We start from the raw sequence: 22311 nt of genomic DNA on the forward strand, positions 1-22311 counted from the left end.
AATAATCCTGATAATCCCAGGAGGTAGATATGTGAGTTCCAGGCCGGCGCTAAATATTAAGACTCTGTTCTTGAAAAAGAAAACCGAGCCTGTGTGGTGGTGCACGCCTTTGATCCCAGCACTCGGGAGGCAGAGGCAGCTGGATCGCTGTGAGTTCGAGGCCAGCCTGGTCTACGTAGCAAGTCCAGGACAGCCAAGGGTACACAGAGAGACCCCATCTCAAAAAAAAAAAAAAAAAAAAAAAAGGAAGACAACAAAACAAACAAAGAATAAATAAATAAACTAAGGAGAGAAGGGAAGAGACGGACAGAGGGAAGGAGAGAGAAAGGAACAGGAGGCGGGGAATAAGGGTGGCAGATTCTGCAAGGGTGGGGGCCCACACGGGAGACAGAGTGAGTGACCAGGCAGGCTGGAGCGGCCACGTCTCCCCTAAGGGATGGAAGCCATTCCTGCCCAAGCCAGCTGCTTCTGCCACAGTAACTCCTGACCTCACACACACACAACAGTGGTAAAGCAGGTCTTCTGACTTATAAATGTCACAGGCTGCTGTAGTTTGAATCTGAAGTGTCCCTAAGGGCACACGTGTTTAAAGGCTGAATCCCCAGCTTGATGCAGTTGGGAGCAGCAGGAACTTTAAGAGGTGGGGCCTGGGGGAGAGGTCGTCCAGCCACTGAAGGGGTCCCCTTGAAGGTGTACCCTTCTCACCTGCCCCAGCTTGGTTTTGAAACACCATTTTACTCTGTAGCCCAGGCTGGCCTAGAATTCACTATGTAGCCCAGGCTGTCTGTCCCTAGACTTGTATCTTCCTGTCTCTACCTCCCTGGTACTGGGATTACAGGCATGCATCCCCAAAAAGCCCACTTCCCCTTTGGTCGGCACCTTCCTCTACCTCGATGCTCCTACTATGAGGTGCTAGCTCACCAGAGGCCTCCAAAAGCAATGGCATTGAGTGAATGGACTGAGCCCTCTGATGCCGTGAGCCCAAACAAACCTTTCCTCATTGAAACCGCAGCATCAGCAAAAAGCACTCTGTTACAGTGACAGAAAGCTAAATCATTTTCATAAAAGCAACAGGGAGGGGAGAGGGGAGGTCTGGTGGGACAGGCTGTGTATATCCTATGCTTTGGCCTGGGCTGGCTATAAGGTGTGTGCATTTTATGGACATTTCATGGAGCCATGGGAGTGTGACTTGAGCCTTTCCTCCCAATAATGAGGCGAGAGAGACAGAGAGACAGACAGACAGACAAGATGAGACCAGGAGACTGGCTACATTGTGGCCCCAGCCTCACCCTAACGCCCTAACGGATGGGATACATGTTACTTCTAAAATCTGACAGCTAAGGATGTCAGGCTGACATGAGAGGGCGGTGCCCAGGTTCCTATGGTGACCACGAACTGCTCAGAACTCCACTCTGGAGTTTCCCAGGAGCAAAGCAAAGCAAAGCAGAAAACAAACAAAACAAAACAGAGACTGGAAAGCACAGTTGTGGGTCTTCTTCCTGAGTGCATAGGGCTCCTGGGATCATCTCCTATGAGACTCTGCTGCTAGGTGAGGAGAGGCTGTCATTTTTATGTTTCTGTTTGGTTTCTCGGCTAGGTGTGCCAGGGAAAGAAACGTCTCCGCTGAAGAGCTCCTCCTTGGCACAGAGGCCCGGCAGCCGTGCCCAGCCCTCCTACCCTTTGCCTGGAATGTGAGCAAACCTGCTAGAGGAATGGAACCACAGCCTAGGGCTTCCCGAGGCCCAGGCAGGGAGGCCGGCCGGGCGGGGCTCACCATGTATGTCCATCATCCCGGGGGACGAGCTGTTCTCCGGAGTGGTCACCTCGGAGCCACATTTCTCATCCTTGCCTTTCTTCTTATTCTTGTTTTTCTAGAGGGGGAGAAAAAAAATGGAACAGAAACCCAAGTCAGTCAATCACATACGGTGCTCGCATAAGCGGCCCTGGGGAGTGGCATGAATATTTAATGCCATCAAACAGTCAGAGCCCCCGAGCCTTGGCAGGTTGTCTCTGCCTGCTTTTGAATGTGGCCCACAAAGTGTTCCTTGTCACCTCGGCATCAGAGAGTCTCGCCGATGGGAGGATTCTGAGACATAATCTCACCTGTCTGTGGGGCTGTTACCTGCAGACAGACAAACACCCTGGCTGTTGGGAATTCCCTCTTCTTCTAGAGAGAGGAGCTAGGAGACAGGCCGAGGTCACCGTCATTGCTGACCAGGGCAGGTTCAGCCGTGGCAGGCACAGGTCACTCGTTTCTGGCAGTCTGGGCCAGGAAGGATGGGAAACCCAGAGGCAGCGTGGAACGGAGGGGGCGCTTTTAGGGTGTAGGGATCCAACCCAGGGCCTCACATGCACTACGCGAGTGCTCTTCAGTGAGCCACACCCTCAGCCCCCAAGGGAACAGAATTGTTTTGGTTTCTATGAGTGATGGTAAAGACTCCAAAAATAAATCATGGATGGTCCGATTGTGCCATATAACAATTAAAGAGACTAAGGCAGCTCTCTTTGGATTTTAATCAGAAAGCTCCTTGAGGCATGAACATGTTAAAATACTTCAATATATCCAAGACAAAGAGGAACAGCGCGTGCAGCTGCCACCACTTTTGGGGTGTGTTCATGTGTTCAGGGGATTGTGTCCATTGTGCACTTGTGAGAGTAGACACTCTGGACAGGTAAACACAAACTGGGTATCCTGGGACCTGCTGGGAGGTAAACTCAAGTTGGGGTACGTGTGCGCAGAGATAAAAGGCAAATTTAGGGAAAGATATACTGCAAAATTAATATTTAAATATGGTTGGAGAGATGGCCTGGCTACTAGGAACACTAGCTGCTCCTGCAGAGGACCCAGGTTCAGTTCCCAGCGTCCATATAGTGGCTCACAACCATCTGTAACCCTATTTCTAGGAGATCCAATGCCCTCTTCCAGCCTCTGGGGAACCTGAACGGCATGCATGGGGTGAACAGCAAAGACTACATAGAGAAATCCTGTCTCAAAAAATAAAATGCAGATTCCCGGCCTGACCTTCCGAGAGTCTCACGCTGCTGGGGCCCAGGCATCTGCATCCTACCCAGATGCTTAACCCTAGAGAAACAGTACACTCCTGCCACAGCCCAGGAACTCAGCATTTCTCGAACATTACGCTACGCTAAGTATTCTCCAAGCGACACAATGCGCATTTCTGGGTACAGAATCCACACGAGCTAGACATGGCTTCTCCGCACAAGGGAGAAGGGCAGGGGCCCCCACAGTGGGGTGACGTACCCAGCCTCATGGGCTAGCCAGGGTTGGTCTGTCTCACTCTGTCTATAGCCAGCGTTCTTTGCCCAGCCAGGAGCTGCCCCATCCTTCCCTCGGCACATATATTACACGCTCCCCTGGATCATATTCCACTTGGCACTTCCCTGATGTCTGTTTCGTGCCATTCTATAATTATCTTCCCCCAACGAGATTAGAAATTCCTTGAGAGCAGGGGACCACGTCTCCTCGGATGCAGCCAGCATTTCTACACCTCCTAATGATGTGTAAGGCCAAGGGAAGGGCCGGAGCCAGGAACTGCCTCCGAGGACTTGAGCCGCCTGCTTTGTCTGGTTACATGCAGGTTACACGCGTGTATGGGCCAAGCCTCGGTCCCTTTACAGTAAGAGGGGGCGTGGCGGCTTCAGAACCCCAGGTCAAAACGAGAAGGGACGTCAGTCACCTGAGTTCATCGCCTTCCCAAGGTAAGCAGGTGATCTGAGCCTGGCTTGGAGTCCCCACCCTCAGGGGCAGGTTACTGAAGATGAGCCAGAGAGAGAGGCTAGCCCCTTGGAAGAGAAGCTAAGCCTCTGTCTTTCCAGAGATGATAGCTGCGGCCCTCTAACAACACTTACTGATCGTGGTCATGTCCCTCCCAGCTGGGGCCATACTCTTCTTAGACCAAGTGTGGGGGAACCAGGGCAGGGGCCGGCAGGGAGAGGACCAGTAGTGCAAAGGCCTCCAGATAGGAAGTGGCCTGGAGACTTCTATAGCATCCTTCTCTAGGATGTGGCACGGTCACCACAGTCCTTTCTGGCCCCACCTGTCCCCCTTAATCTTCTTGTAGCCCCCGTAGGGAGTGATGCGGGAATCCCCATACCAGGCTCTCTCACCCTTGCTCTGTCAACAACCTGGGCCATCAGACAGCTCTCCAGGAACAGAGAACACACGCATCTCAAAATCAGACCCGAGTCCCGGCCTCAGCTCTGACACAGCTGCGTGACTCTGGGGGAGTGGCTTGTAAAGAGATGTCAAAAGACAGGAAGTAGGTAACCGTGTATGACACATGAGCCCGGGGGCCTGGCAGATGGAGGGCGGCTCAGGAACAGGGCATAGTGAAGATGGAGTCTTGGCATCACTGGGTACCACGCTGCCTGTTGCCACCCTAGCATGCAAGGGAGAGTAAGGCGCATATAAAAGTGTGTCTCCACTGGCAGACTGTAGGGCTCTTAAAACAGAGGGCAACTTTCAAGGAACAGTCCTCATAGCACGGAGGGCCAGGTTCTGGGGTAGGACTATAGGGGGTTCAAGACACCGGTGCAGCAGCCTTCCCAGGCCTCAGCTGGGCTCTGTGCCTTCCGAGCAGATTGGCCTCAGGTCCCCAGACCGGTGGTCAGCAACAGACCTCTTGTCCCCACAGCGGGGAGGCTACCCTGGGTAGGAAATGATGACACGTCACCCCTACATACTCACGTCATCAACTTTTGGCTCCGTGACGGGGACCCACTTGTAGATTCGCAGGGACGTGTCGCCAACGGTCACCCATTTCTTTTCCCTGCAGGGAACATGGAGGAAAAGCCCATAACCAGGGGGCTTTGTACAGGACTCTGCTTAGCAGGGAGGGGTGTGTGCGGCAGAGGTCACAGCTACAAAGCGATGACTGTGTAGCCTAGGGGCTAAGACAACAAGCTTTGATCACACAGATATGGCTGGAATCCCAGCTCTGTCCTTGACACCTGGGGCCCCTGGGAAAGCCACTTACTTGGTCAGTACAAGCCTCTCGCTGCCTACCCTTTCGGGACTGAGAAGGCAAGCAACCGCCCTTACCCTCCTGGCAGCTTCCCTTCCGAACACTGCAGGGGCATGCGGGTGGGGTGGATGTTGAGGGGCAGGGCCAGCCTGGCCTAGTGGGGACAGACTCCACATGGACCCCACCCCGCCCGCCGTCCATCACCTGGGTTCTAACCTCCCACAGAACAGAATCCAAGTCCCCAGCTGAGAGAGACAGGTTTGCAGGTGAGGAGGAGAAAAATTACAAGCCACGAGGAGGAGAAAGGGTGACTGGTTCCACCAGGGCAATAATTATGACTTGTCCGAGCCACTGTCATTTCCTAGACTAGTACTATGGCCACCGACTTCTGTCAGAGGGTGTCACTTCTTGCTCTAAATATTCAGAGGCCATGTACCTGGGCTGGGGTGGGCAACAAAGTGGGGAAGACTCACTAGAGGCAGGGCTGGGGTTTGAAGCCCAACAGTCTGGGCTCTGACTTGGCCATTTTAGGGAGGCAACCTGAGTTCAGTAAGTAACCCAGATGGCTGCGGGGGACCCACAGTGAGATGAGATGTCAGGGCCAGAGGAAGTGGCAGGGCTGGCTTCAGTTTCAATGACAAGGGACCCACTGCTACCTAGCACTACAGTTGTGAGGACCTTGGCTTTTCCATCCAAACTTAACCTCATAGTATATTGTGACACATGACTCTCCCATGTCACTACTGAGGCTGTTTCTTTTGGGGGGACGGGGAGGGAGTGGCAAGCATACTCAAAAACAGCCAACCAAACCACACACCTCCATCCACAAACTCGGCCCACTCAAGTCTCCATGTTGCTGCCAGCGATGGCCTGGCTCGTATTGTTAAAGGAGACCATGTCTAGTTGCCGCCATGTGCTGAGCACTATGCCCACACACTCTGATGTTTACATGACCAGCCCTGTGGGGCAGCAAGTGTCACCTTCCCCATCTGACAGATCAGGGAAGCGAGGCCTGAGGTGAACTCACAGCCCCATAGTGAGAGAGTCCAAACCCTTGGCGCAGACTACTTTCCAGAGCACCTGTCAGGCCCCGCCCACGTTCCTTTCAGCGGGGAAAGCAGAAGTGAAGACAGAAGTCAATCTATCTGCCATCCTTCTCCTGCTTCCTGGAGGCAGGATGCACAAGCCACAGGCCGGACCTTTCACTCTCCAACTACTCAGAAGGTACCTGCAGGGTCAGAGCCATCACCAGGAACAAACCTCAGTAACAAGCAGAGACACAATCCTGATGACCACTGTGTACTAGGGGACCAAGCTACATGACCCCTGTCCTCTCTCCTTTCCCTAAGAGTACTAAAAGGCCAAGAGAACACGTCGTACAGATGAAGAAACAAGCGGTCCAAAAACTTTTACCCTGGTCATGGCCATATAGACAGTACATGGTAAAACAAAGAGTAAATATATGTTTTGATGCCAGAGTCCACCAACTGCTGTTCTGCTGTCCATGGACAGGGAAAGTCCATTCTAGAGAGTACCTGGGTGAGAGAAACTTCTAGAATCTAAATGGCCAAGGTCACTCAATTGGTGCTCACAAGTCCTTGGTCTGAGCCCAAGTAAATCAAGCAATTCAAAGTTGGAGTGTGTGTGTGTATGTGTGTGTGTGTGGTTTTTTTTTTTTTTTTTTTTAAAGTAATTAACTTGTTACATAAAGGCCACAGTTCAGGTTGGAAAGCATGCCATAGCTCTGGGCCTCCCAAGATGACAGGACCAGGATGAATGAAGCTGTCAGGAGTTATGGCCGCACACTACTGGTTCCTTCTTCGCCAGCCGATGCTGACCTCCTCACCGAGTGCCCAGGTCACCCCGGGAGACAGAAAACATTCTTAGCATTATTACCAGGCGTGGACACTGAGGGGGCATTGGGGCAGAGACAAGAGTTATGAACTTGACCTTGAGAGCTGCTCATGATGGTATGTGATTCTAGCAACTTGAGATCCCTGCCCTCTTGGAGGCGGAGGCAAGATTGCTAATTCTAGGTCTCAGGTGGCTCTAAGCTACACAGTGATTAATAATAATAATAATAATAATAATAATAATAATAATAATAATAACAACAACAATATAATAGGGGCTGGTGAGAAGGCTCAGTAGGTGGTAGGAAAAGTGCTTGATGACTGGGTTAGATCCTCAGTACCTACTCCCACAAGTTGCCCTTTGACCTCCGCATGCACATCATAGCACACGAGTGTGCGTGCTCTCTCTCTCTCTGTGTCTCATATATGTGTACACACACAAAATAAACTTTAAAAACTTAAGTAGAAGCTGACCTGGGACCTGGCTCTTGGTGTCTCAGGAGGTGGGACAGAGCTCCCACAAAGGACCTGGCTCAGGGGAGCAGCTGAGATCTCCTCCTACAAGTGGCCCAGCCCATCACGGGGGTGGGGTGGGGTGGGGTAGGGAACACACACAGTTGGCCACTCCCACGAGGAGGGAACTAGACACATTATTTTACAGTAAGGATGGCAAGCAAGTGGCCGACAGGCATGCCTTGTTTATTTTCATAGTGCTCTTTCTTTGTTTTTGTTTTTCAAGACAGGGTTTCTCTGTGTAGCCTTGCCTGTCCTGGGCTCGCCTTGTAGACCAGGCTAGGCTCGAACTCACAGCGATCTGCCTGCCCGACATAGTACTCTTAAAAAGTTGATACAGGGGGCTAGAGAGATGGCACAGCGGTTAAGAGCACCATCTGCTCTTCCAGAGGTCCTGAGTTCAAGTCCCAACAACCACATGGTAGCTCACAACCGTCTATAATGTGATCTGGTGCCCTCTTCTGGTGTGCAGGTGTACATGCAGGCAGAGCACTGTATATGTAATAAATAAATAAATCTTTTTAAAAAGTTGATACAATTGCCAAAGTAGAAGGAAGGAAGGAGCATAAAAATCCAGATTTTGGGCTACTCTCAAAATATGGTCTGTAGCCCACATGCCCCTGGGAGCCACAGCTTGTTCCAGATGACAAACACTGGCTGGCTCTGAGCCCCCACATCTCACCACCTGGAGGCATTCACTTTGACCATAAAGTTGCACTCAGCCTAGCCACAAAACTACTCTGCACAGAGCTAGAGTCCTCTTGCCTCCATGGCAACCAACTTGGCCTCAGCACCTTCTCTGCCTGTCAGAATTGTGTTCCCAAGATACAATTATTAAACGAAGTCCCAGATGCAGGTATGGAGACAGGGTTTCTCTGTGTAGCCTTGGCTGTCCTAGAACTTTCTCTGTAAACCAGAGAACTTACACAGATCCCCCTCCCTCTGCCTCCCAAGTGCTGGGATCAAAGGCGTGCGCCACCACGGCCTGGCTCTGGCTCTTATGAACTACAAGGGTCCATCTCAGATGCTCAAGGCCAAGGTAAGCTTCCGGTGCTCTCCTGGGGGGGGGTAGGTATTTCCCAGGGGGCCCTGCTGATTCCAAAGAGCTGGAAATCCCTCTTTGTATATTAACTACATAACTAGCCTTTGTCACCTTCAGAAACCTGTCCTAATCCAGGTGTGGTGGCGCACGCCTTTAATCCCAGCCCTTGGGAGGCAGAGGCAGGCAGATCTCTGCGAGGACAGCCTGGTTTACAAAGAGTTCCAGGACAGCCAGGGCTGTTACACAGAGAAACCTTGTCTGAGGTGGGGGTACGGGTGGAGGTGGGAGTTGGAGGGGTGGGAAGCTTGGCGTGGTGGTGAGGGTATACATAGAGCGAGGCCAAAACTCAGAGCCCTGTGCACACTAAACTCAAATTCTACCACTAAAGCAATATTTTCAGCAGAAAATTTCACTTACATTTTGCTTTTTTTTTTTTTTTTGGTTTTTCGAGAGAAGGTCTCTCTGTGCTAGCCTTGGTTGTCCTGGACTCACTTTGTAGACCAGGCTCACCTCAAACTCACATCGATCCGCCTGCCTCTGCCTCCTGAGTGCTGGGGATTAAGTTTTATTTTTATTTGTTCAGTTTTGTTTTGTTTTTTGTTTTTTGTTTTTTTTTGAGACAAGCTTGTATGTAAAGCTAGCCTTAAACTCACTATGTAGCTGAGGCTAGCCTTGAACTCCTGATTCTCCTGCCTCTACCTCACAAGTGCTGAAATTACAGGCACGCACCACCATACCAGGGGAGAAAGAGTTATTATTTTTAAAATGACTTTGCTATTTATGTAAAACTCAAATTCAGCTGGTGTTCTGTATTTTAACTTACTAAGTTTGGCAACACCACGTCTCAGGCAGTGGTGAACTGCATGGTTGGTGGTCACAGTTAATAAACAACCCCAAAGCCTTCAGGGTTGATTGCAAGACTGTTTGTTGTACAGACAGGGCAAGACCAGATTCAGAGACTCAAGGAAGCACACCTCTCCTCGCCCTCAATTTCTGTTTAAAACAGGGAGGGAAGCAACCCAAAATTTCTACCAAGTCCACCTTACATAAGGGCATTTACAAGGGCCTCTGTGTACTCTGGTGACTCCACCTGACCCAATAGTTGTAGGAGAGGTGGGGGCATCAAATCCCCTGGTTGCCAGGGTTAGAGAACTGAGTTTCCTATTCTGCCCAAGGTCACAGCAAGGAAGTTAAGTACAGACTCAAGCCGGAGATTCCCACAGCCCGAAGTCTTTAGAGGTCGTAATGTACTTATTTCCCCAAACACACAGGGAAGAAGGCAGCCATATCCCCCGCTGCAATCCCAGGCTTGGCAGGCTGTGAACCGGGTCCGGGCCGGGGATGGAAGAAGCAGCCTCCAGGCCTGCAGCTCTGGGGACCGCAGGGTGGAAAGCCCCATCCCTCCATCTGCCCGCCCTGCAGAGCAGCTGGCAGACCCAGCCGCAGCTGTCACAGCTCCAGGACCAGAAAGGCAGCTTACACCGGCCCCTTTCTACCCTCCAGGCGGGTGGCAGACAGAAGGTACTCTCACTCTGCTATCAGTTCTTTCTTTGCACGGGCACTGAGGCAGGGAAGGGGGGGGCACCCCAGTCTTCCTTTGAGAGTCCCACAGGAGAAGGGGCACCGTGTTGTTTTCTTCTGCGTTTTGGCCTGCAGCTGTTTCTGCCATTTTTAAATGGCTCCAGTTGGGCACCCGGCGCCCTGCTCAGCAGGGGAGCTCACGGCACCCAGGACTCCGAGCTCAACTTTGGAAAGCCTCCCCTTCTCACGGTTGTGAAAATTCTTTGTCCCATTGGAGCCAAACCCAGCCCACGGCGGGCATCCGGCCATCCGCAGACAGCCCTTTCCATAGGAGGCCCGGGAGCACGTGGACTTTATTGATTTTTCTCCTTGCCTTTTTTTGTTGGGTTTCACTCTGAAAGGACAGCTAACTTGTGACACCACCAGACCGGAGACAGCTCTCCCTCCCCGTAGTGTTTAAAAAAAAAAAAAAAAAAAAAAAAAAAAAAGACAACAGAGGCGTTACTCAAGAAATGACACCCCCAAAAGAAACAGCCTGCAGTGGGGCCTGGCCAGTTCCTCCTATAAAGGGCAGAACCAGCCCGCGGCCGCTGACACTTGGGGACACCCTCGCGGCCACTCATTCCCCTCTCGGACCCTGATAAAGCCGTGGGAAAAAAAACCGTAATAAAGTTGAAATCAGGGAGCAGGGAGTTTTCAACAAGTCTGACCCAACCGGGTGGTGGACTACTAGTGCCTCAGGCCTGACCTCTGGGGCCGCCTCAGAGTCAGATCTCTACAAGGGCCATGAAAATGTTCCATCCTACTAATTATAACGAGGCCACGCCGGGCACGATCTAATTTGAGCTTGAAAAACACGCACGGCCCACACCGAATGTCGCGGTCCCCTCCTCCCCTAGTGCAGAGAACAAAACAACGGTCGCTCGATCTCTCCGCAAAACAAACACCAGCTCCAGCTAGGAGAAGGCAGACACGGCCCAGGACTTGGCTTCTGGCTGCAAACATCGTGTCCCCCGACCGCCGGGTACCGCGCGAAGCGGGTGGGAGCCGTGGGTGCCCCGCGCCCTGCTCGCGCCACCGCCTTCCCAGCGCTCGCCCCCATCTTCCTTCCTCGCCCGGAGCCCTCGCTCCAGGCTGCCCAAAGCGCTAAATTTAAACGGCTCGCGCTCTGCAAACTCCTCAGACTCGAGGGCGCCGAGGCCTGGGAGGCGGGGAGATGCGGGCGAGTCGGGGCGTGGGGTGTGTGTATGTTGGGGGGACACCGGCGCCGCGCCGCCCCGGGAGGAGACGGCGGCCCGCTCCGCGCTGCACAATGGAGCTCGCGCTCTGCCCGCCGCCGCCGGCATCACGGCCCCGGCGCGCGGGAAGCCGCTTTCATGTGACTTGCACAAAAAAACGAAATGGCTTCTGGGGCCGGCTGCGAACCCCCCTCTCCCGAGAGCCGAGCTCGGAGCTCCGGGCTGCAGCCGCCGCCGCTGCCGCCACCGCCGCCGCCGCGCCAGGTGGGCGACCGGCGCCAAGCACACCTGGGCAGTGGACGCAGCCCCCGCCGGGCGCAGGTGACCCGGGCCGCGCGACCTCACCAACTCCGGGCCCGGGGCCGCGCTGCGCCCCGCTGCTCTGCGCGCTGAGTCTGTGCTTGCTGACGGCCGCGACGCGGTGCAGCGAGCCGGGGCGAGCAGGAGAGCGAGCAGGCGCCTCGGCTTACCATTTGCGCACTTTCTCGATAGCCGCCATGACCCTCTTGATATCATCTTTGGCCCGGCTCCTGGTCTCGGCTCGAACCGACCTGCCCGACATGGTTCTGGCGGGGAGGGAGAGAGAGAGAGAAGAGAGAGCGAGAGAGGCTGGGGGAGCGCGCCCGCCGGGTCCTGCTCGCCACACTCGCCCGCTCTCTCACTCGCGCACAGACACACACTCACACACATACGCGCACACACAAAGCCTGGTGCCGCCGCGCGCCCGGGGCCCAGTGCGCAAGCGCCGGGCGGCAGCTGCACAGAGCAAAGGGGGAGCGGCGCGGCCGCCAGCAGTGCGGCCTCCGGGCGCCGCCGCCCTCCCCGGGGAGCTTCGGGGACCTCTCCTCGAGAAGCTATCAGGAGTGACCCCGATCTCCTAGTACGCGGGACGGGCCCTCCCGCGGACTCCCCCAGAGGCCGCAGGTGCGGTGGGGACCCCTCCCCCCCCTAAGACACACACCCTGGGGATGGCAGACTGCAGGCCGTGGGTGCCCTGGCTCGGGTTGGTGGCCGCCAGCGCGATCGTGCAAGTTTCCTGTCGGGCGCTTGAGTTCTCAGAGTTGGAGGCGGCGGTTCGCGACGCGAGGTGATCTTGGAAAGAGTTGAGGCGCCTGTCTCTGGCCAGCTGCCCTGTTGAAATGTGTGAGCTAGAACGTGGCCTCATCATGCTTAAACTAGTGTCTTAGGAAAGGTGTCGGAGCCCGGTGACAATTGGCATTGTCGCAGGGCTTTCTTTCCCCCACCCCGGAGATAAGTTGCCCCAGTCACGGATAAACCTTCCTGGGGTTTGTTCGAAGATCATGATTTAATTTTAAACAGTTCCTGTTGGAGGTGCAGTGTACTACTGACCGAGAGCCGCAGGTAAACTGGACTAGTCCAAACCAGAAAGACTTTTGGGACAGAGCTGGGTGGCAGAATCTACCGCTGTCAACCGGGATAGGGACAGGTGGGTGTGCAGCTGCGGCTAAACAGACTGGACCAGAGCGAATGCCTGCCCAGGTGGATGCTGGGAAAAGAGATGACCTAATGTGAGCAAGCCTGGAGAGGAACTAGCCCAACACCAGTCATTTCACACATGGAGAAACTGAGTCAAGGAGTAATTCAAGGTTGCAGCCTTGAACTTTATCTATGTCTCCCAACTTCCCTGAAGTTTTGGGGTGTTGCAGGGGTTGTAAAGAAATGAGAGAGAGAATCTATGGGATTTCCCCCGGGTATATCTTTTTACCTTTTGGGGGGGGGGGCAGAGTTTCTCTGCTGTCCTGGACAAGCTTTGTAGACCAGGCTGGCCTCAAACTCACATCGATCTGCCTGCCTCTGCCTCCCGAGTGCTGAGATTAAAGGCGTGTGCCACCACGCCCTGCTTCTTTTTACCATTTTAAACACATGATCCTAGTGTGAAAAATAAGAACAATAGTCAGGTGTGGTGGCACACTCCTTTAATTCCTGCACTCTCTGAGTTCAAGGCCAGCCTGGTTTTGTAGGTAGTTCCAGACTAGGCAGGACTACATTTGAACAATTGAGCCGGGCAGTGGTGGTGCACGCCTTTAATTAATCCCAGCATTTGCGAGGCAGAGGCAAATGGATCTCTAAGAGTTCAAGACCAGCCTGGTCTGCAAAGCAAGTCCAGGACAGCCAGGACTACAAGAGAAACCCTGTGCTTGGGCCAGGGAATTAATTTTGTTTAGTGCAGGCATTGTGCATGCTAGGCAAGTGCTGTACAAGTAAATGCACTTGCTGCCAAGCCCGAAGACCAGAGTTCGGTTCCCAGCACCCACAATGTAGAATCGAGAGAACTGACTCCTGAAAGTCCTCTGGTCACGTTTACACACACATTAAATAAAATGTAAAAATATGAAAAACCCAAATACCAACTGATGAATGGATGTCTTTTCAAACAGTGGGAGTATTCGCCCAACACTGCTAACCAGGCTTGCAAGCACGCTAAGTGGAAAGATATGGGCATATAAGGACAGCGTGTGTATGAGACCACTTACATGAGCTATCTAGACTAGGCGGAGCTGAGAGGAGGCGGGAAAGATGGCTAATGGGCATGGGCTTTTCTTTGTAATGAAGAAAGTTTTCTGTAACTGCATAAAGGTGGATGTCCCATGTCACTGAATTGTACTTCAAAATGATCACAGTGAGCTAGGCAGATGGTCCAGTGGCTAAGCGCTTGCCACGGAAGCATAAAGACTAGAGTTCAAGCCTGGCGGCGGTGGCGCGCACCTTTAATCCCAGCACTTTGGAGGCAGAGGCAGGCGGATCGCTGTGAGTTCGAGGCCAGCCTGGTCTACAAAGTGAGTCCAGGACAGCCACGGATACACAGAGAAAGCCTGTCTCAACACACACACACACACACACACACACACACACACACACACACACACACACAAGACTAGAGTTCAGCTCCCCAGAACTCACGTCACATCACTTGACGTGCTGGTGGGCATGCAACTGCCCTGTAATTCCGTTCTTGAAAGGCAAAGACAGGAGATCCCAGAACAAGCTGGCTAGTGAGACTGGCAAGCTCTGGGTTTGATTGAGAAAGCCTGCCTCAGTAAATAAGGTAGGTAGAGGATGATTCCCAGTATCAACTTATGGCCTCCACATGCATGCACACCCATGTTCGTGTGCACCCGCCTCATGCATGTGAACATGCATACACACTCGCAGACCGTACGCACACGTTCATGAAAACGGAAAAGGGAGGAAAGTGGCCATGCCGGTCAGTGTGATGGTACATGAATGTGACCATTATAAAACGAACTCCAAATTCATTGGAACCAGCCAAAGTCCTGCAAAGTCACCCCTGGGCCGCACAGCAGCCGCTAGCTGGAACTGAGCAGCCCTTGCCCTGGACGCTGCTTAGGTGACCAGTTTGCTCACATGGCCACCTGACTTCTGTTTGCCGTCCAGCCCCCGAAGGTATTTGTGGTTTTGATCCCTGATTAAATCATAAAGCTTTCTACAAATGTTCTTTATAAATCTGGTATGTCATTTTTTTTATAGTCTCCTGTTCTTGGAGATATTTTTAAGATTCATTCTTTCAACAAAACTCAGTTGTTTTATAGTTTGTCTGACAACGAGTGTTTCTGCTAGGCCTCGCTCATGGTGTCACATTTCCTTGTTATATGCCTAGCAATCTTTGACACTGTGTTATTTCTTCTTCTCCCTTCTGTCTTCTTTTTCCCCTCTTATTCCCCTTCTTTCTCTTCCTTCCCCGCTACAGGGTTTCATATAGCCCAGGTTAGCCTCAAACTCACTAAGTAGCTGAGGTTGGACTTGAACTCCTTGCTCCTTCACCTCTTACGCACTGGACTTGTAAGCATGAGCCACCATACCCAGTAGGGCTTAGATTTAATTCTCTCATCTCTTACCTCACCAAAATCATTCACAGTCTAGTTCAAATATGCTGAAGGTACCACACCAGCAACAGAACTGTGGGGTGATCTGAGATTTTGCTTTTTTTGCCCCCTTTTAATGGTGTATGCTGGGTGACCCTACAATTTTGTTCAAATGACTGCAGGTCCTGAAAAAGCTGTTACTGCTATTGATGCCTAACATACTGATATCATATACACAATAACAGTGTGTATATGTGTGTGTGTGTGTGTGTGTGTGTGTGTGTGTCTTCAATACAAATTTCAAATATATATTTGAATTTGAATTCTTGAATATTTTTAGCTGTTCTGCCAACTTTGGAAAAAGTATCCCCGCTTACGGGTTGGGCTGGCATTACAGAAATGAGCAACCATGTTGGTGTTCAAACATTCAAGTTAACTTTCTCCCATTTGTAGGGGCGGTATTAGCTATGTAAGGTCTTACCTATGTGGGCTCGAGAATAGAAACCACGGTAAGGTAATAGTTTCTAAATAAGAAAGAAACATGCCAAAGCCAGCAGCTACCACAGCGTAGGAAGTCAGCTTCCCCCAGGAGCACCGTTCACCATCTTCCCAGGTTCAGGTTACCCAACTCCGTGGTCCTCACCCTTCCCAGTGCTGCACCCCTTTAATACGGTTCCTCATGCTGTGGTGACCCCCCAATAATAAAATTACTTTTGTTCTACTTTGCAACTGCGATTTTGCTACTGTTATGAATTGTAATATAAATGTCTGCTTTCTGATAGTCTTAGGTGACCCCTGTGAAAAGGTCATTCTGCCCCCAAAAAGGGTCGCGACCCACAGGTTGAGAACGCCGACCTAAGAGCTATCTTGTCTTGCCTTTATGATGTTTCCAAATGTTTTCTTTTAAATTTTTAAAAAATTATTTATTTAGAGAGGGATACACATATACCACGTTGCTTCTCCCCTGCTATTAAATGGGTTCTGGGAATCACACTCAGGTCGTCAGGCCGGTGACAGGTGCCTTTACTTGCTGAGCCATTTTGCTGGCCCAGCAATATTTGGTTAGTTTTTCGTTTTTCCATTTTTAGAAACAGGGGCTCACTATATAGTTCAGGCTGCCCTCAAACTCGTGATCTTCCTCCCCTGTCTTAGTCTACTGAGTCCTGGGGTGGCACGTATGGACCACTGGCTAGGTGCTTCTCTTGCCTCTTTTGAAGCTTTCAGCTTGAGGGTTAGACTCAGTGTGGACCGGAAACTACAAGTCAAGTTCTCTGCAAACATTAGCCTCACAGACAGGGTAAGAACACAAGGTGACCTTGGGACACAGGAGTTCATCGTGGCCACTCTTCAACGTCTTCACAATTTTGAGCCTCGTCTTTAGAATGAAAACACAGCTAACACTTCTCACCTCACAGGTCCTCATGAGGCTGAAACACAGTTTCGTTTTGTCTCCGGGCTGTGTGTACCAGAAAGCATTTGCTAAATACAGGACCCATATGATGGCTGGCATCATGAAGCCCCACCCAGGAGACTGAAGTTAAACTGTCCTCTTTTCCTGGGTTGCTAAATTCAACCCTGAGTCCACGCCTGCCATCAGGCGTACCTCCAGGGTGGAGGCTGGTTCACCGCTGCGGGGTGGAGGAGGGGTTTCCATCTCTGGAACAGAGATGTGTAATTGGGAGGGAACTGCGGCGCGAGCTTCCATGCTCTCTGCAGCCTAGCAACTCACCACAGTAGTGTGGCTTTCAGAGACAGAGGTGCTCTGTGGTTTGGGGAGTAGGGCATTAGCCAGGCCCAGCAGTGTGTGTGTGTGTGTGTGTGTGTGTGTGTGTGTGTGTGTGTGTGTTGCAGGGTGTGGGGGTGGGTTGAGGAGAAAGTTCCGGGAACAGAAAGGATATACTGCTGATGAAGCCGTCTCCCTCCTTTTCCAGAAGGCAAACACCTAAGCTGGGCCTGCTGGTGCAGGCCTGTAATACTAGCACTTGGGGTGGAGGTAGACGGGTCAGAAATTCAAAATCATCCTTGACTGTATAATGAGTTAGAGGCTAGCCTGGGCTACAAGGTAGCTCGTCACGAAGTGGGAAGGGGGAGATTAAAGTGTTCAAGGTGAGGTAATATCCAAATCCTCCTCTAACACTGAGGAGTTAAACCCCAGGCAGTCTGCTCATGACCTAGTGACTTTAGTAATGGTGGAGCCTTGCACAAATAGACTCAGCGTCGCCAGGCACGGTGGTGTGCACCTTGAATCCATCCGTGTACTCAAGAGGCAGGAGCAAATGGGTCTCTATGAGTCTGAGGCCAGCATGATCTACGTGGTGAGACCCCGTCCCAAAACAAAAGGGCCTCAGTGTTTTGTATTGCTTCACAGGATCCCGGGCTGAACCCAGGGCCTGTCACATGCTAGGCAAGAGCTCTCCCACTCAGCTGTGCCAGGATCAGTATATTCTAAAGTCACGAATCTAGAAAGCTGCCCAAATTCCTTCTCCTAGTCTCTCCCGTGTGGCTATCCCACATCTGAGCATCCTTCCTAGCTCTGGATGAGCCCTTGGGCTTTGGAGACAGGACCCACTAAAGGGACCCACCTTCCTGCAGCTGGTATTTTCAGCTGGGTCTTTTTATTTTGCCAACTGGGCTGATGATGTGATATCACACTGTGGTTTTGATTCATCTCGGCTTATTTACTTATTTATTTATTTTTAATTTTTAACACAGGGTCTTGCTAAGAATGCAGCCCTGGCTCTCCTCAAACGAGGCAATTCTGTTGCCTTTGCTTTGAGTGCTGGCTGGGATTATAGGCATGTACCTCATACTCGGCTCTTTGTGTTTGTTTTTTTTTCTAAAACATTTTATTTAACTTTAATTTATGTGTTTTGGTGTGAGAGTGTCAGATCTTGGAGTTACAGACAGTTGTGAGCTGCTATGTGGATGCTAGGAATTGAACCCGGGTCCTTTGGAAGAGCAGGCAGTGCTCTTAACCACAGAGCCATCTCTCCAGGCCCTGTGTTTTGTTTTTTAAACATGTATTCCCTCTCTCCATCTCTCCATCTCTCTCTCTTTCTCTCTCTCTCTCTCTCTCTCTCTCTCTCTCTCTCTCTCTATGTGTGTGTGTCTGTGTGTGTGTGTGTGTCCATGTGTGTCTGTGTGTCTGTGTGTATCTGTGTGTCTGTGTGTGTAGCTCAGAAGGACAATGTCCAAGGAGCAGGTCTTTCTCCACCATGTGGGTCACAGGGCTCAGGTTGTCACCAGGCACCTTTACTTGCTGAGCCATCATCTAGCCCACACACAGCTTTTGATTTTCACTTTAGAAGATACAGGGAGGCAGAAGAGAAATGGCATGTGGGAGACTATGGAGAACCTGTGGGGGACTGGAAGGTTCTGTGCACAGTGGTGGTCCGGCCCACATTCAGAGCTTGCCTCTCCACGATTCTCTCAATTACCCAATGGCTTTCCAATAAGGTCCCTTTCCACTTATGCTAACCAGAGCCACCTTCTATTACTACAAGTCAGAGGTTGTGATCAATACACACTCCGCTGCCCCTTCATCTTATTAGGCCTCGTTTATTCTTTCTGAGCAGCACTTCCAACAGATGCTTTGCTTTTCTGAACCATATAACCAGTTCCTCCCTGTTCCCTCTCCCTGACTTGCTACCATGGATTCCTCTGCCTCCAAGATGCAAATTTGATCCTCCTTCCCTCCCGGTTTCATTTTAACCCAACCTAGATTTTATTTTATTTTTGTAAGATGGGGTTTCTTGGCCAGGCGTGGTGGCACACACCTTTAGTTCCAGCATTTGGGAGGCAGAGGCAGGCAGATCTCTGTGTGTTTGAGGCCAGCCTGCCTACAAAGCAAGTCCGGGACAGCCAAGGCTACACAGAGAAACCCTGCCTCCAAAAACAAAACAACCACAACAAAAAAAGATGGGGTTTCTCTGCATCCTTGTCTGTCTGGCCTGGAACTTAGAGATCCACCTGCCTCTGCCTCCCTAGTTCTGGGATCAAAGGCATGCGCCCCCACCACCCAATGCCCCCACCACCCAGCTTAGCCTTTTTAGTTTGGTACTCCAGACTTGTAAGCCACTACCTCCTGTGGACTGACCTTCTGCACCCTTGGGCCCCTTCAGTCATCTCTTGCTATTCCCGCTCACTCTCTGCCTGGGATATTGTCCTTCATTTATGTCATTTCTCTGTCCCCTCTGATCCCTCCCTCCTCTTCACTGTCCCTGCCCTGACCCCAGCTCTCTCATAGGCCTTTTTCTTTGTAATGTAACTTTCTTAAGGACTAGGCTTTCTGATACATTGTAGCAGTCTGTCACATGGCTGACACTGGGTTATTGTTAGCTTGGGCTTCTGTAGGTGGCAAACTCTGCCCTGGGGTCTTCCCCTGCATCGCAAACAAAACAGAACCAACAAACAAAGAACAACAAAAAGGAAATATTTTCAGCTAGCGGTGTGGTTCAGTGGCATGGCATGTGTTTAGCATGTTCAAGGGCCTGGGTTCAATCCCCAGCATCACCCTCAATGCTGGTATCCCTGGTAACCCTGAAAGGATGACTAGGTACTCCTCAAGGACTCAAGACCCATGGGGTTGAAATGAAATACTCTGTGAGTTTTGCCCTTGGTTTAGTTTCACGTAAGAACACATCGCTTCAGGATTAGTATCACTTGCAACATTTTTTTTTTTTCTAGACTCTCAGAGTAACAGCTTGTCCCACAGCAAGGCTCTTTGCTTATAAAGAATAAGAATGGGACCTGCAAGATGGCTCAGCGGGTAAAGGTATTTGCTCCCAAACCTGATGGCCTGGGTTTCATCCTCACAGTCCACATGGTAGAAGGAGAGAACGGACTGCTGCAAGTTGTCTTCTGACCCCCGCACATATACCCTAGCCTGTGTGTCTCGCTCCCTTACAAAGTAAGAAACTAAAGCAGCCAGGCGCAGTGGAGCACACCTATAATCCTGGCACTCCTGGAGGCAGAGGCAGGTGGATCACTGTTGAGTTCAAGGCCAGCCTGATCTACAAAGTGAGTCCAGGACAGCCAAGGCTACACAGAGAAACCTTGTCTAGAAAAACCAAAAACTGAAACCAAACAAAACAAGAAAGAAAAGAAAAAAAAAAAATAGCTGGGTGGTAGTGGCGCACGCCTTTAATCTCAGCACTTGGGAGGCAGAGGCAGGCGGATCTCTGAGAGTTCCAGGCGAGCCTGGTCTACAGAGTTGAGTCCAGGACAGCCAGGGCTAAACAGAGAAACAAAAAAGAGAAAGAAAGAAAGAAAGAAAGAAAGAAAGAAAGGAGAGAAAGGGAAGGAAGGAGGGAGGGGAGAGAGGGGAGAAAGAGAGAGAGAGAATCTTCCACTTCTGTCGTTTAGTGGCGTCTGTTCTTCTTGGCCCTTGTGTGTATGAAAACATTCTTGTTCAGACACAGGAAAAAGAACCACATGTGAAAGGACAAGGCACCAGGAGAGGAACTCAGAGATCACCAAGCCCACAGCATCCCAGGAGTGCACGCACACACACACACACACACACTCACACACATGCATCCTTCCCAAGCTCCCAGCTTTGGGACCACCGTCCCCTCTGACTGACTGACACGCTCTTCATTTCTTCGTGGCTCACCATGACCAGTTTCTCCAAAATATAATTGTGTCTGATGTCCATCTCCTTCCCTTTAGTGCCCCAGCACAAGTGGGACTATTTGTTCAGCACAGGCTCCTCGGAGGCAAGAGCCACACCTGTCTTATACATAGGGGACAGGCACGTCACAGGGGACAGCTACCTCTGGCATAGTCTAGTGTGTAGTAAATATGTGGAAACCCGGGATTGGATAAACAAAGGACGTTGGTTTATGAATGAAGACACAAGGGGTTGGGGGTGCAGTTCTGTTAGTAAGGAGTCTGCCTAGCATATAAAAAAGCCCCAGGTTTGGGCTGGAGAGATGGCTCAGTAGTTAAGAGCACTGGCTGCTCTTCCAGAGGACCTGGGTTTAGTTCCCAGCACCCACATGGTCACTCACAACCATCTGCAACTCCAGTGCCAGGCAAATCTGCTGCCCTCTTCTCACTAGGAAGGTTGCTGCATACATGCGGTACCCTTGTGGCAGTCTGTTTGGCTTTGCCTCCTGACTGCTGGGGTTACAGGTGTGTGCCCCAATGCCAGCTCCCTGACCCCTCCTTCTTTTTTCTTTACATTCCTGCATGCAGAGATAGCAGAGGGCAGTTCAATGACATGTACACAGAGTGGCAACTTGACACTGGTTCCCAAGGCCTCTGTTTACTGCAGCAAGTTGTGAAACTGCTGCCTGTAGGGACGTGCTGGCCAAATCCTTAGAGGGCAGGCTTACTCCAAAAGCACCTGGGACTGGAGCTGCAACCCCAGGATGCACATGTTCCGGTTTGCACCGCCATGAGCCTGCCGAGGGTGGGTTAGGGTAGTCAGAGCCGGGGTGTCTGGTGTGGTGCGTGTCGCCGGGGGTCTCAGAAATGTTCCCTGGAGTGAACCAGGAGACAAGCAGCAAAGGCTGATGGTGACGTAGATTCCACCTTCTAAAAGGTGTCTTTTGTAGAAGCGGGTTGTGTGTCAGCGGCAAAGCAATTGCTTAGCAGACCCAGGACCCTGAGTTTGGTTTGTAGCACAGAAAAATAAAATTAAATTAAATTAAAACCCTAGACACACACCTTTTAAAATCATTTTACATTTGGAGGCAATGGAAGACAGTAGACAGGGTCCCCACAGACCCCTTGCCAGCTTCCATAACATGAGCACCTTGCAGGAAGAACCAGGGTAGGTTCATAAGAGCCACGCAATGACTGTCGGTGCAGCACTAGTAATTAAACAGTGAGCCCCTTCTGGTCGCATGGGCTTTCCAGGCCACATGAACAAACAGATCCTGGTGCCCATGCTACAACTGGCCTTCGTGTCTTAATCTTTCCTTGTGTGTCACAACGTTAACATCTTTTGAAGGATATGGGCAAGGACTGCATCTATCTGTCTGTCTGTCTATCTATCTATCTATCTATCATTTTTACATAAGTTTTTTTTCTTTCTTTGTTTGTTTTTTGGTTTTTTGAGACAGGGTTTGTCTGTGTAGCCTTGGCTATCCTGGACTCCCTTTATAGACCAGGCTGGCCTTGAACTCACAGTGATCCACCTCCCTCTGCCTCCCGAGTGCTGGGATTAAAGGTGTGCACCACCACCGCCCGGCTAGACAGTGTCTTGTGTAGCCCAGGCTGGCCTCAAACTCACTCTGTAGCCGAGTGACCTTGAACTCCTGATCCTCTTGCCTCCACCTCCGAAGTGCTGTGATGATAGGCCTGCCC

The 22311-nt window shown here is 51.3% G+C and overlaps 1 protein-coding gene across 2 annotated transcripts in view; it reads right to left on the reverse strand.

Moving 5' to 3' along the window:
• The window catches only part of Bcl7a (BAF chromatin remodeling complex subunit BCL7A), a 31542-nt gene extending 19651 nt beyond the window's left edge, over positions 1-11891 (reverse strand). Inside the window, exons 1-3 of one of the 2 annotated variants that reach the window (XM_051161508.1) lie at positions 11623-11891; positions 4709-4790; positions 1775-1871 (exon numbers count right to left, since the gene is read on the reverse strand). In XM_051161508.1, the coding sequence (XP_051017465.1) occupies positions 1775-1871; positions 4709-4790; positions 11623-11714 (271 nt within the window). In that variant the 5' untranslated portion in view covers positions 11715-11891. The remainder of the gene's footprint in view (positions 1-1774; positions 1872-4708; positions 4791-11622) is intronic. The other variant, XM_051161507.1, reaches the window with a different exon arrangement.
• Between the last annotated feature and the right edge of the window lie 10420 nt (positions 11892-22311).

This window comes from Acomys russatus, chromosome 19, assembly GCF_903995435.1.
Source record: "Acomys russatus chromosome 19, mAcoRus1.1, whole genome shotgun sequence".
Classification (NCBI taxonomy): Eukaryota; Metazoa; Chordata; class Mammalia; order Rodentia; family Muridae; genus Acomys; species Acomys russatus.